Raw genomic sequence first — 15,629 nt, 5'->3', positions numbered from 1 at the left:
TTATATTTTTAAATTTTTTACAACATTGCCCTACATGGATCTTCGGCAGTAAATTGTGTCACCTAAAAGCTCAACTTTTTATTGCACATTTTATGTGCTATGATTCAATTGCAATAACTCAAGCCAGAATTAGGACAACGACTTCAATCTAACAAAATAAATCAAAGGGAGTGTATGAGTATGATAATAATTTTTGATGGACCAATATAACTTTTTTTGTTGGGTATTAATACTTTTTTCCCAGAAAATGAAAATTTGGCAGTGAATTGAAATTGACTTATCATAGGAATTGCATGTGGGCATAGTTTAATCGTAATAAATATTTTGATGTTGTGTGAAGAGAAGAAAAAATAGGGTAATTATTGGGGAAGCCCCCCTCAACATGATTGTGCCAAAAACTAATAAGTAGGACTATCAACATGTGCAACATGTTGCTTTCAACTGACAAATTCATCACAACTCTTATGGTTTGTTGTATCTTTTGTTTGCATCTGTGAATGTTCATTTTCAACAAATAGTAATGCCTGCATCCATCTAACCTTTTGCTATTTCTTTAGAGCTTTTTAATATTAGATCACCACTTTTACCTTTCACCTTCATAGCATCTTCAACAAAAAGAGGTAAATTGAGATGGTGTAGTTCTTATTTAATGTAAGAGAGTACTTCTTTGACATTATAAACATATTTTCTTAAAAGCGGTAGTTAATACAAAAGGGAATGAGGTAAAATGAAAAATAAGTATATAAAAGCATAACTACCATATTTACCGTTGTTGTGAAAATAGATATTGAAAAAGGTATATCTTCTCAAATATCCTTCTGATAAGGAGTTTTGAAGATATAAATACGGTAGTTACCTCTCAATTTACCAATGAATTTACCTCCTCTTGAAGATGCTTTTATTGAGCTTGTACAAGACAAGGGGGCTCGAGCCCCCACCAATAAATTTTAAGGACTTTTTTCTTTCAAAGTTTTATATAATGATGAAATTGATGGTATTTTGTGTTCAGTGCCTCCTCGCTAAGTCGGTTTTGAAAAATTGACGTATCAAAATTCTAGTCCTATAAATTTACCTAGAATAGAATTCAATCGGTAGTTTACGATAGTGGTTGATATTTAATCGGTATTATCACATATGTATTTTATCTTCTAGCACATACACATGCAATAGCCCAAACTATACAACCGCCCTATCCCCATTTTTCACTTCACCAATATTTTTATCTTGTAAAAAATTATTAATGTTATTAAATAAATAAAATATCAAAACAACACGTGTGAGAAATGAAGGTGAAATGAAGTGTATATATAGAGTGAAAATGGAAAAAAAAACACAAAATTCATCGTTCGGGCTATCGTCCGGGCGCTCGCAATAGTGGACGATAGCTCGAACGACCGATCGGCCGACCTTCGGGAACGACCTTGGTGGAGGGCAGGTGTCTGGGGTAAGGAGTTGCAATAGTGGACGATAGCATGGACCATGCAGTGGTCCGGACTATCATACACTATTGTGAATGGCCTCAGAACAAAGATAGCGATCAAGAGTCCGACAAGTCACGACACCATAACAACAAGATTACAACTTAGTCAAGTACAAAGAAAAGAGGAATGGAAAGTTATATAATGTTTTAAAGTATTCTGGAAATTCTTGTATTTTTCCTTAAAATAATCAATTTACTATTTTATTTTTATATATAATGTAGTACCATTATGGTTGTTATCTAATTCGTCATAATAGGTAGTACTATCATTTTATTATTATTCTGAAATATATATTGATGAAAATATAAATTATAAAAATAAATAACAAATTAAAAATTGCCAACCTCATTAATCGCACATTTCGTAAGACAGGCTGGGACAGCCTCATTAATAAGAATGACTTTAAAATGAGTGGGATGAACGTAGTATAAATTGATATGTTGTGTGATTTGGTGGTGGTTGGTATTTTTGATAGAGAAAAAAAAAGTGATGTATCAAATTATCAATAATATGATTTGTAGTGTAAGGTGTTAGTTGTGTATTTTAATCTAAAAAGTTGGAATGATAGAATCGATCAAAATATGCATCATACCATATGTTAAATGAGTTAATTAATCTAATACAATTAACTAACTTCCTAATTACATATGTACTTAATTAAAATCCATTAAAAATAAAATTAACTAAATCTAATGAAATTCATTTCCTTATCCATCAAACCCAAGATCACATTTCTCTCCTCAACCCATGTAGTCTCTCTTCAAACAATATTAATTTAATCCAATCCATTCTCTTCATTTTCTTCATCGTCTCCCCACTTTAAATTATTTTTTTCATAAAACCACGAATATACCCATGCTTAAAACAAATTAGTTGAATTATTTGCCACGAAGCTTAATTTTATTTGAAATCCTATAATTCATATTCTGTGTTAGTACGGTTATATGATTTGGTTCTTCATAATTAAATACAACTATAATTATACTATTCGTTCCAAATATTCCACATATATCCAAATATTTTGTGGCTCACAAAATCTGTTGGATTGAGTACATACAAATTAATGTAGTGGGGTCCATATCTCTATGATTATTTAAATGTCATTTAGAAAATACTAACGATGTCAATAGTGTTTGGGAAAAATTGATTGTCGATGTGGTTGTGGGGGTCAATTTTTTATGTTTCTGACAATACAAAATGAGAAATAAATAAATAACAAAATCAAATCATATGCATGTCTCTTCTTTTCCCATTTAACAGCTTACCAACAGACAGCCCTTTCCTGGCCCGCTTCTTATTTATGGCCCGGCCCTTTTCATTTATTCTCAACTTTCATAAAATATAAGTACTATACTATTCACTTTGATCCACAATCAAATTAACAGAAAACTTCTTTGCTCAATTAAATGAATAATTAGCAACCATAATTAAACCTTTATCTAATATAGGAGTTAAGAACTAATCAAGATCATTTATTTGTATGAATATGCGGTTATAAATATAAAAAGCATAATCAAATTATTTATCACTGAAAAGACATTTGGATGAAATGTTTAATCATAATTAAATAAAAAAATTGTTAAAAGATTGAAAGATTAGTAAATTTGATAATTTGTACCTCTAACATTGTTAGTAAGATGCTCTCTAATATTTTTCTCTCATATATTTGTTTTGCTGATATTGGAGATATAATATATATGCCCTCACAAAAAGCTGAGTACAATCTTTCTAAGTTAATCAAATCATTTTAGTTTCGCAACATATATAAGAGTAACTAGTAAGTATTAAGAGATGTAATTAAAAATAATTTTATTATGCACAATTACCTATGTAATGTATACGACCGTTATTAAACTGATTTTACGAAACTAGACAATAGTTTTTTTCTCATTATTGATCTTGTATAGTACGACAATATCTCATGTTGTAGAGCTTTCATCTATGTTTTTTTGTTGTCTTTGTCGCAATCAACAAGAAACAAGAAGAAAAACAAGATGAGACGCAAGAGTTTACGTGGTTCAACTTAGAGCCTACATCCATGGGAAGCAAGATATTCAGAAACCAAAGCACAAGATGAAGAACAACTTTACAATGGGAACAAGAATGGATAAATGTTTCACTCTTCCTAACCCTCTTCTCTTTCTCCCTCTCTGTTTCGGTTGTACCGGTTTTAATCAACTGAAGACACACACGCATGCAGCTCGCTCATGTAGTTAGTCATAACTAACTCTTCATGCAAAAACATATAGTGTGTTTGGTGCATGCCCACCCAAGGCCCGAGCCATGTCTCATGCCAAAGTCCGAGCCTAGCTTCATGACCACAAACATACATTTTTTATTTTTCAATGTTGTAATGTAATTAAATAGTAATAACATGATGTTGTTAGTATTATTACTAGTTTTAATCAAAATAAAATATGCATCAATGTGCTTAGAGAAGGAAAACAATCTACTACTATATCCTTTAAGGGCATGCTTGGTATGATGGTGGAATGGATTGGAGGTTGGAGTGAAATGTCAATTTCCTGGGATTTTCTTGGCATTTTCATTCATTCACTCATTCATTCCATCACACCAAGCAAATGAATAGAATGGAAGTAGGAATTACATTCCATTCCATCATACCAAAAAACCCCTTAGTGTTTATTTATTTACCCATTCTTAAATGATTAGGTTATATAATCACCAAAAGATAAAAGAGAGATATTGGAAGATAAATTATTATGCTCTAATTTCACCAAATAATAGGAATCTTGTCCTATCACATTCTCCTAGGTCCTAAATATAGGCACCATACTTATATTTACATGAAACTATTCTTTTTTGAATATTGTTAATAGTGATACCTGGTTCAATAACTGAAGTTATCCTTAAGTTTACACACATAATTTTCCTAAATAAACATGACATGCAACAAATTATTGCCGCCTGAACTATGAAAATAGTATAATTAATTTAATGAATTAAAGTACATATATTATTCCTTTTCCTAAAAAATTGAAATCAAGAGAATATAAGTATTCCACTAACACTATATTCCAACTGATCTCTAGCATGTAATACTAATTGAGTAACTATTAGTGATTGCGGTCTCGGTCGCGACCCATTTTAATCTTTTGGTTATGATTAATTATAATACATTAAAAAACATTAATTTTACAGCATAAGCCTATATTTTTAGCATCCATCGAATAACAAAAAATTCAGTATAATTAAAATAAATCAAAATTATTATTATTATTATTATTATTATTATTATTATTATTATTATTATTATTATAACATGGGTAGACTTAATAGGACAATTAGTTAATGTACTTCCTCATCATTAATTAAGTGAATAAAACCTTGATTAGTTAACTTCTTTTCCACCAACTAACCTATAGCGGATAACCAAATGAAGTTGAACATCTACATATATGTTATTATTACTATTATTATAATTACTATGGGAAAGTCGAATATATTGAATTTGATACTACATGCTCTCTCCAATATGAAACTTAGATAAGAATAGCTGCTGAATTTACGTAAAATTATTGTAAACTCTGTTACAAATTGTAGTATTTTTTTTAACTACTAAAGATATTTACCGGCGGCCCAGTAAGAACAGTTGATCTAAAAATTGAAAATTGTTTTATTTAAAAAAAGTAATCGATCTCCTGATCATTTAGTTAAGGACAGTGGAGTGGCATCATACCCTTGGATTACAATGAATCTTTTTAATAATATAAACTTGTGAATATCTATTTTGTTACATTGAATTAATGGATAATAGTTGTAACAAGTACCCTAATTACATAAACTTTTGTCGGTTGGCTGGTTATAGAATCAAAATACATTTAATGCAACCAGCATGGAGTATCGATCTTCACGCGCTTCTTCCGCGCGTGGCTAAGTTGTGGGAAGTAAAATCTGTTTCTGTTTGGCTCGAACTCTCACACGTTCAATTTCAATATTCGACATCCTTTTCTCTTTTGTCTTGAGTTGTAGTACTACTGAATTTTAAAACTATTATCGAACTTAATAAACATATTTTTATCAAGAACTATTTGTAAAAAGAGAAAAAAATATATTAATATCCTCATATTCAACTATTTTTGGGAACAAAATAATAAGATATCATCTAATATATCATTTCATTACTCAACCATTGTAATAAAATGTATTTAAGTTAGAAAAGATTGGAACATAATTGATAAAGTGAGAAGATTATACTAGAATGATTTCAATGACTAAAAAGTTGGGATATGGAGCATTTGATTAAATTTAAAGATTGTGGTAGAGCTGATAAAACTATTATAAAGTTTGATAAATTCAACTTAATTAAAAATTAATTTTGAATTATTGTAATAAAGTTCTAATGTATTTTTATGACAGACACAGTCCGAAACTGGAATCGAATTGTCAACAATGTTAAGTAGAATGGGTACATCTTAGATTTTGTATAAAAAACAAACAATTTATTTTAGAAATAGTTATTGATAAAATTTTGTCATGAAACCAAACCCAACTAAAAACATTAAAAAAAAAACAAAATTTGAACCTCTTTGAACAGGAAATTCGTTTTTCTCTTCATGTTGAAAAAATAATTAAAAAGAATCCAACACAAATAAAATTAGAGAAATTGAATTTCATATAAAATGGCTAAAAGTCAAGAATTTGTGTATTCTGTTTGACCGGTCAACATACAAGTACATTACATGAGGACCATACCAGACCAGACCTAACCGTCACTGTCTTTTAAATGCCTTTTTGGCAAAATGTTCAATTTAAGAAAATTGTCCCAAATTTTTTTAGTTAAATATCAAGTGTGTGAGTCTCTATTGTATATTATATAATTAATTAATTTTCTTAAATATGTGAATATAATTTAAGCCACAATTAGAATTCAATCTTGGATATACTATAAGCAATCAGATCCCTAAGAAGTAAGCAACAATTCAAAAACATTTTTCAACCGAGTAGCCAATACAATATGAATCGTATGAAAATAATTGAATTGAAAATAACAACGTATTTGCAACAATAAAAAATGTGAAAATCCATCCAATTAAGTTCAAGAGTATTGTGGGGATTAATAACTAGTACTATATAATATAACTTGATTCTCCTACTTTTCAGTACATATCGACTATAGTACCATAAAAGATCATTTAATTCAGGACATTTAATACATACAATACGAAATGAAATCACACCTAATTTGAATATTAGTTGTAACATTTTTGTAAAACTAAACATTGGTTTAGCCTGTTCATAATTTGGATCTGTAAATGGTTACTTCCCAGATTGATACATAATCCAAACTTTTGTGATTTTTAACGTCGATGATTATCGGAATAATTAAAAGAGAATAGCATTCATTAACTCGGCTACAATAATGTATTAATAATTTACTGAGATAAAACTGCCACAAAAACTATTTTTTACTAATAAACAAGTTTATATATTTTACAACAACTCACTTGGTTATACATTTTCCCTTCAATCCATAAATTATGGATTTGAATCCTTTAAAGTACATAAATATGATAAATCATGATTGATTTTCATAAAAAAATAGATATATGTAAATTATAATAAGAAAATTAACAAGTTAATTTCTTTAAAATATAGAGTTATGTTATGTTTGCCGCGTAAAACCCTATTGTTTACGTTTCACAAATACTTAAAGTTGTACTCCTCGTCCCTTGCTAAGTGATGCATAATATATCTTTTTTGGAATGTCCCATGTTAAATGAGTAAATTTTTTTTTTTTTGGCATTCTCAGTCTTACCTTTTTTTCTCTACTCTATTCTATCTCTTACTTTATTTTCATCCACTTAATTAACAAAACCTCATTTTGTTATATCTTTTGCCGAAAAAAAATGCTTCACTTAATAAGGGGTGGAGGGAGTTCTATATAGGTGTAGTTAAACTATAAGAGTTAGATTCACTTTAAGTCGTAGCAGTATATACATCAAAAAAGCAAGAATTCAAATACTAATGGACAGGTAGATAGAGATGTGATCAATTGCTATCTATTTGTTAATTGGAAACTAGTATCAATTTATAGTCATTAGATCTAAAGATATGGCGGTGCACGTGGAAATTCATTTTATATTAATTAATTCAAAAATGACATTTTGTTTTTTTTATACATGACAGTTTACATGATTATCGTGATGTCAATAATGTCAAATCAATACCTTGAATATGTCAACTAAATTGATTGATATTGGACATGCATAGTAATTGATATTGTATGTGTTGTTGACATGAGTTTGACTGTCGAAAATATCGGAATTAGGATATTGTTAGAATTCTTATAAAATTATATTTAATTTTATATATGTTTTATGAAAAATAGTTATATGAGTTTGAAGCTTTGAGATTTTTTTAAAGTTAGTTATAATTAACAAAATTCAGTTTCCATTAATATCCCTTATTTATATTATTAACACACGAGTTGACTAATAGTAAACCCTAGTTAACATTGTTACAAGAGTTTGTTGACATTGAGCATCTTTGCCGTTTATTTTCTGATCGGATGGAATAAATTGAATACTGCCTCCGTGCACACAAAATAGACGAAGTTGTAAATGGCACGAGTTTCAGTGCACAATTGGTAAAGAAAGAGATGAGAAATATGTAGTGAAAATAGTATTAGTGATTGTGGAGTTGAGGTTATAATATATTGTTTAAAATTTTCCATATTTAGAATTAGTCTAATTTTGATGAACGATTCAAAATGGTAAAATTAGTTTGTTTTTGTGAACAAAGGTAATGATAGTTATCGATTTAAGATTGTAGTTAGCAATGACCCTAGTCAGATATGTATACAAAGAGAGAGAAGTGTTATGGTTGGTACAACATTTATTTTGATTCCAATACTTAAAAAATTACTACTTACATTATTAATACTAAAAATTAATTTAAAGCATCAATTCAACTTATTTACTTTCTCTATAACTTCAAACCAAAAATAACAAATTTAATTTTTTTTATATAATTATAGAAGATTTTATCTTATACTAGTATTTATCTTGTTTTCTTTTAGCTTTAAGTTTTGCTTTTTACCTTTATCATTTTTCCAAAATTTGTGTTTATTCTTACTCTCTTAGTCAAGGTGAGCGGTATTCTTTTTTGGAATGTCCCAACTAAGTTGAATCATTTTCATTTTTGACAAAAAAAAAAAGCAAAACATTCAATCACTCTTACTTTATTCAATCACCAACTTTACTCTTTTTTTTTAAATACCTATCTCCTACTTTTCAACACAATTTTTTAATCTTCATACCCAAATATTTTGACTCAACTTAGTTGGAACAGTGGGAGTACTACTATAATGCGTGTCCTATTTTATAACCTAATCCTATCCACTTTGATTAAGTATCGATATGCAATTCAGTTGCAAAAAAGCCTGGTGGATTGCACCTAATTTAAACTTCATAACTAATTTAGTTTGTTCAAGTTCGAGCTCTACAATAATAATGATTGGATCATTGGAATAATAATCATTCAATAAATATATTTGGAAGAAATGGAATAAACCGAAATTTATTACTGTAATTTATCCGTTATAGAAAAAAATTAAATAACTTTGGAATCCGTGGAACCAAAATGGTCTTTGTAGCGGAAACCTATAATTGTGCCACGAATTATCATACACTTTCTATAATTCATATTAAATGAAAGTAACCAATCGAAGGTTTAGCAAATTATTAGATTCGACCAATCTAAACTTAGAAAAGTAATTATTCACCAATAATTATAGCTTCTCACATCATTTGTAATAATATGCCTACACGCACACACCTCAATTCCAAAGTTTGAATAATATTTTAATTTTGCAATTTTTAATTCTTTAAAACGATTCTGATCAATTCTCGCATTCCTACTATTTTTCTCGTGTGGCCATATATCACTAAACCCTAAAATGGCTGCTTGTTTTTACACGATATTATCCCATTTAAAATAGTAGTACTATCTTATTTTCGTTCCCAAATAACCCAACTACTTTGCTTGAGATTCTCCACGAAATGAAAACGGATTACCACTTCACAAAGTTAAAATAAAATATATTCATTGTGAATTACATACTCCATTTGTCCATAAAAATATGAACTTTTCATTTTGGACCGTCCATAAACAATAACCACTTCTATTCTTGGTAACTTTTTTCTCTCTAATAAGATGGACCCGTTTTCCACTAAAAAAATACTATCTTTGTCCCCATTATGTGTCCTGATTTTTTGATTATGGTCCGCCCCTTATTATTGTTCCACTTCATTTGTACTATTTTTGATATGTACCTCACATTCCACTAATTCATTTACTCTAACATTATTTTATAAAACTAATATTAAAAAATATGACCTATCTACCACTAACTTCTTCATCTTCTTTTTACATTTTTTTAAGTCCGTACCGGGTCAAAGTGAGACATATATTAGGGAACGGAAGGAGTAATGTAATTACTTTTTTTCTATCTCCTTCTTATTTTATTAATTATGATTAAAATTCGTGTCGCTTTTGTCCATATTTTTATAGGATGGAAAGAATACTACTTCCTCCGTTTCAAGATAAGTGAGCACAAACTTTTCGGTACGGGATTTAAGGAAATGGGGTTTTGTTAGTAAAGTGGAAAGTGAAAGTAAGAGAGTGAATAGAGTAGAGAAAAAAAGTAAGAAAGATGATACAAAAAGAGAAAATGACTCACTTATCTTGGGACGTCCCAAAAAGTAACGTGAGTCACTTATTTTGAGACGGAGGAGTAAAATATAGATGAAGTTTACCTAATTGGAATTACATGGATTGAAAATAGTAAAGTGTTTTAATTTTATAAATATAGCAAAGGGGCTAAAGTGGAAATAAGGAAATATGGAGTGGGTAAAAAAGTAAGTGCATTTAAGTAGAAGTAACTGATCTCTGAGCAAAGCCGCCTCACTCAAGTCAGCAGGGTCCGAGTCTCTCACAGACACACCTAGAGTGAGAAACTAACGCTTTTAGAGAGAGAAAGTATTAGCAGTACTCTATTGGTTGAAATAGATGCCATTTGTTGAGAGAGAGAGAGAGATACAGAAAGTCCTTGCCAAGATTAATGGAGAAACAAATATTTACTGCTCCACCAATTTAGGTTTTTGATTTACCACACTGTAGTCTGTATAGCTCTGCAAGGTGAAGCTCAATTTAGTCCTGTCAACATAACCCGACAATCCACATCTTCCTTAATCCCCAATCAAAACTAGCACAAATTTAAACCATAAAGCATAAAACTTTTTCAACTTAGATAAAACCCACACCCAAACACTCACACACACACTTGCAAGGCAAAATAAAAAGCTAGAGTCTTTTACAGCTTTACCAGTACTGTCCACAATCTCCCCCCTTTAAAGCTGACAGATTTCTCCCTCTCCCTCTCTCTCTCTCTTGATTTCAGATAATGTTCAGTTTCATCTCTCCTATTCCTATATGTATTGACTGCTCTCTCTAGTTTTTCAAACTCAACAGTGAAATCAAGCGATGTTGGACTATGGCTGGGGCAACACGTCCTCGATCATCCTCAATGCCGATGAACCCGGTCCCGACCCCGAACCCACCCGCCCGGTTTTCGACCCTTACTCTTCCCACTCCTTCTCCGACCCGCCCCCCAATTTCTCCAACCCGGAAACCCACTTCTCCGCCGCCGTCCACCACCACCACCACCTCCCTTTCCACGCCCCTTCCCCAAACACCCACTTCGCCGCCTTCTACGGCGGCGGCGCGGCGGCCTCATACGCGCCGCCGCAGCACCCGTCAATGCTGACGCTCGAACCGGCGGCTTACTCGGTGGTGCCGAAGAGCGAGCCGGTGGGGGGCGGCTTCGACTTCAGCGCGGAGTACAACAGCAGAATCGGGCTGAACCTCGGCGGCAGGACCTACTTCGCCTCCTCCGAAGACGACTTCGTGAACCGGCTCTACCACCGGTCCAGGATTTTGGAGCCCGGTTCGGCCAACTCGCCGCGCTGCCAGGCCGAGGGCTGCAACGCCGACCTCACCCACGCCAAGCACTACCACCGCCGCCACAAGGTCTGCGAGTTCCACTCCAAGGCCGCCACCGTCATCGCCGCCGGCCTCACCCAGCGCTTCTGCCAGCAATGCAGCAGGTTGGTTTTGCCTGCAATTTCATTAACAAATGGACGAAACTGCCCTCGCGGGACGCTTAATCATTGAGCGCCGTACGTGGGGAGATCCCGAGGGCATTCCCGTCCGTAAATAAATTAATTGAGTTTTATTTTATTTTTTATTTTTTTTAATTTCCCACTTTCCAGTTTCGTATATGCACGGATTTGTTGCGAATTTGTTGAATCTCTTTTGCGGCTTTAAATGATGAGCAGTTAACGTTGTTTCTCTTCAACTCCAACACCGAGTTCTTGATTTTCGGATAACGTACGACACCGAATCTCCATCTGTACTAATTTTTTCAAACTTTCCAATTTCAGATTCCACCTGCTGTCGGAATTCGACAACGGCAAGAGAAGCTGCCGCAAGAGGCTCGCCGACCACAACCGCCGCCGCCGCAAATCCCAGCAAAACAACCACGAAAAATCCCACCCCGAAATCTCCTCCGCCGCCTCTGAAAACCTAGCAAGTAAGTAATTAAACATCTTTCCACAGCTAACCCTCTTCCAAAAATCCAATCTTTTTCACAATCGCATCATCAATTTTGCAGGGTCACCGCCGGAATCCGGCCAACACTCTTCCTCGGTGACGGTGGCGATCTCCCCGCCGAGAATCTCACTCGATTGCTTCCGCCACCGCAGCGGCACAGCTCCGTCGTCCAACTCCCTCTTCTACTCCAACGGTTAATTAAAGAAAGAAAGAAAATGAAGAGGCTATTAGCAATAACATAGTTGAGAGTTATGATGATTTCCTTTTAATTTCCTCATCGTTCTTGTTAACCCTTATCATCTAAACTTAATTTCCTTTTTTTTTAATCTTATTAGTATAATGATGAATTATTATGTTTCCGTACGTGTAAGCCATATATGAGCAATGTACCTTCATCTACCAATGGGATTGAGTTCCCACTTTGCATGCCTAACTCCAGCTCTAACCGTAATATAAAAAAAGGGAAAATAAAATAAAATTCCTTCTGCATTGAAGATTAATTGCTATTTGGGTAAAAGGGTTGGGTTTGGCAGAGAGGCACTCATGCAGGCTATTTCTATTTAAAGTTACTGCATTATTTTCTTTTTGTCTGTTGCTCAATGATATTTTCAATACAGTAAAATTAAGGATGGGTGGTGAAAAAATTGAAAATGAATGGTGAAAATTGCTTGGTGAAGAAGATGCCAGTAAGTCAAGCTGTCTCCTGCATGGAGGCTATGGTTTGAGGGAAGCTAAATTTGTGGGGCCTTTCTTTTTATATCACTCTCATCTACTGTTTAAGTGTCATGTGAATGAGTCTCTTGATTGAGATGTTCAGTGTGTGTGTGTGTGTGAGGATACATATATCTTTGGGATATAAAATATTCTCTTTTTTTTATGTTAATTTTTCATCTAGTGGTCAAAATTATTACTATGAATGTGACATGAGAGAGTAACTCAATAGATGGTAGTAGTACTATAACTTATTCGATTTTTCTAGAGTGCTACTTATAAATTATTTTTTGGACCTTTGACTAAAGTCGTTGAAATGTTTAAATTTTAAAGATAATGTATGTGTATGTATCAAGTGTTGAAACGTGTTAAAAATAGGTATGCATTCTAGTAAACAAAATTGTACTACTCCGTATATATTTCTTAGGCTTGGATTATTCTATCTTAAAAAAGGTGGTGTGAAAACATTCGTAGCAATAATTTCCCGCCAAATACACATCCACAAAAAGGGGATACTAGTAGTGTATGCATAAAATTGATTTTGATGAAATGAATTGGAGACTTTGTATATACATAATTTTGTATTGAGGTGCAAAATTCTTTTCTCTTTCTTTAATAATTCGTCTCTGCTTGGTTTGCAAAACTATACTACTATCTCGAAATTAAATACGTATTATTGTTTAGTTCATAAGATTTAATCTCATAACTTAATCTTAGATGAATAATCATGTAATAATAGTCATCATCTTTCAACTAAAATAATCTCACAACTTAATTATAAACTATATTTCATAATTATTTTGTCTAACAAACCAAAATTAATTATAAACTAATATAATCTCACAATTCAATCATAAATTATATTTCATAAATTACACCTCTAAAAATTGGACTTAGTAAAAATAATTTAATTACACAATTGATGTCGTGCGCAAAGACAAGTAAACACTCACGTGAGTTCGAGAAAATTTATTAAATTCGAACTCTAAAATGAAGGGTCTAATTATTGTATTAATTGCTAGGTCTGTATATAATTTAATTATGTATAATGATGAAAGCGTTGTCGGTGAAAAGCTGAATAGATATTTATGCCAGAATAAATGAGAATAAAAAGGCCACAGAAACACACAGGATATTTTGCCCTACCCAAGTTATGATCAAATTTAATTAAGGTTAGGTTGGTATATTCTCTGTAGCAATATTAATAATACTATCAATATTTTGTAAACAGAGAAAAGATAGAGAGGTAGGAGAGAGAGAAGGAAGTTGGCATCAGGTGGAATTATTTTGGGCTTTTAATGTACTGTTTCTTAATTCTTATGAAAGCAAAAGGACAAAATTTATGCTAAAGGCTAAATATGATTTCTAGTAGTAGTAGTTTATATTCTTAATGTCATTTTTATTAATGTCCATCTACACATATAGAGAGCGTGTCGCACATAGAATTGTTAGATTTGAAAATTATGTACCTGATTTAACCTTTAAAGAAAAGATAATATTTATCACCATGAGGGTATTTTTGTCCAATCACTCTTCAAATTAGAGGGTCTGATCATGACATGCCATAATTCACGGGATTAAATCTTACACAATTTGGTAAATTATTCCCCAAAAATATCATCATTTCTATTACCACAATAATATTATCAATTATTATTATATTAAATACATGACACATAGGAGTACAGTAACACTTAAAAATGCATGGAACTAAAGGTAAAAGACCATGCAAACGTGATTCACATCACTATTTCTTGAGAAATTGCGGATTGTAGTAGAGTATGATACATATATGGAGTAATTTGTAGTGTCTAAAAATTATGGAATTGATCATAAGTCAGACCAAAAATTCGGCTTTTCCTTCAATTAATAGGTCGGAAGTTCGATTTTATTATGAAATTTATGAAGGTTGATGGAAATTATAATTGATCTTCATAATATAAGAAGATGTATAAAAAAATGTTTTAAATGATAATTTTGTATTATTAATTCTATATACTTTAATTCTAATTTTGTATTATTAATTCAATTCAATAGTTATTCATGACCTGCACCTAATTAATGTTGATATCGTTTATGTAGCATCCGTATTTAGTAAACAATAAATAATGAGAGTATAACTTTTGGTCTAATTAATTAATACTCTTGTTAGAACTAAGTTTATTGATATGCAGTAATACACCTAATTAATGAGATACATTTATTTGTACACTTGCAACAAACAGATATACTTGTACACTTGCAACATACTATGAAGATTCATCAATAGCTATCAATGGAGTAGTACAAAACACCAAGAAACTACCTACTTACGATTATATAAATAGATTTGTACACATAAATTTGGATTCGTATATTTGATCATCTGACTTATAATCTTCAACAAATTTTTTATGTTCTCAATTTGTAGCTTACAGAATATATATTGAGCCATTGAGGGTTTATTTAATTCAGTGTAATCTTTATAAGCTCGGCTCCAACTTTACTTGCTTGATTGTTTGCATCTACATAATTTTTTGGTTGATATTGTTTCTATAGAAATGTTAAGGTATACTGTAGCTCCAGCCCAATTCTACTATTCATATATTTATTGTCACAATTATCATACATGTAACCTAAATAAATATGGTGAATTAATGAATACAAACTTTTTTTTTCTTTAACTATGTAACACTATAAGCTTATAAGTAATTAATGAATAAGTATTTATGCAATCATAATCACTACAAAAAACTTATCTTTTAGGGCCACAAAAATTGAGATGCAATTACTTGCTAGCGTTTGTAAATTTTTAAAAATAAC

The 15,629-nt window shown here is 31.6% G+C and overlaps 1 protein-coding gene across 1 annotated transcript; it reads left to right on the top strand.

The window, feature by feature from the left end:
* Positions 1-10,838: 10,838 nt before the first annotated feature.
* On the top strand, positions 10,839-12,519 carry LOC125224344 (squamosa promoter-binding-like protein 8). Its single transcript, XM_048127728.1, has 3 exons — positions 10,839-11,611; positions 11,948-12,096; positions 12,178-12,519. Exons 1-3 carry the CDS (start codon positions 10,989-10,991, stop codon positions 12,312-12,314), a joined length of 909 nt encoding a protein of 302 aa, XP_047983685.1. The 5' UTR covers positions 10,839-10,988; the 3' UTR covers positions 12,315-12,519.
* Positions 12,520-15,629: the final 3,110 nt, after the last annotated feature.

The sequence above is a fragment of the Salvia hispanica genome, chromosome 4 (assembly GCF_023119035.1).
Source record: "Salvia hispanica cultivar TCC Black 2014 chromosome 4, UniMelb_Shisp_WGS_1.0, whole genome shotgun sequence".
NCBI lineage: Eukaryota > Viridiplantae > Streptophyta > Magnoliopsida > Lamiales > Lamiaceae > Salvia > Salvia hispanica.
The sequence above is the reverse complement of the archived record's forward strand: the minus strand, read 5'-3'. Positions and strand labels throughout refer to the sequence as shown.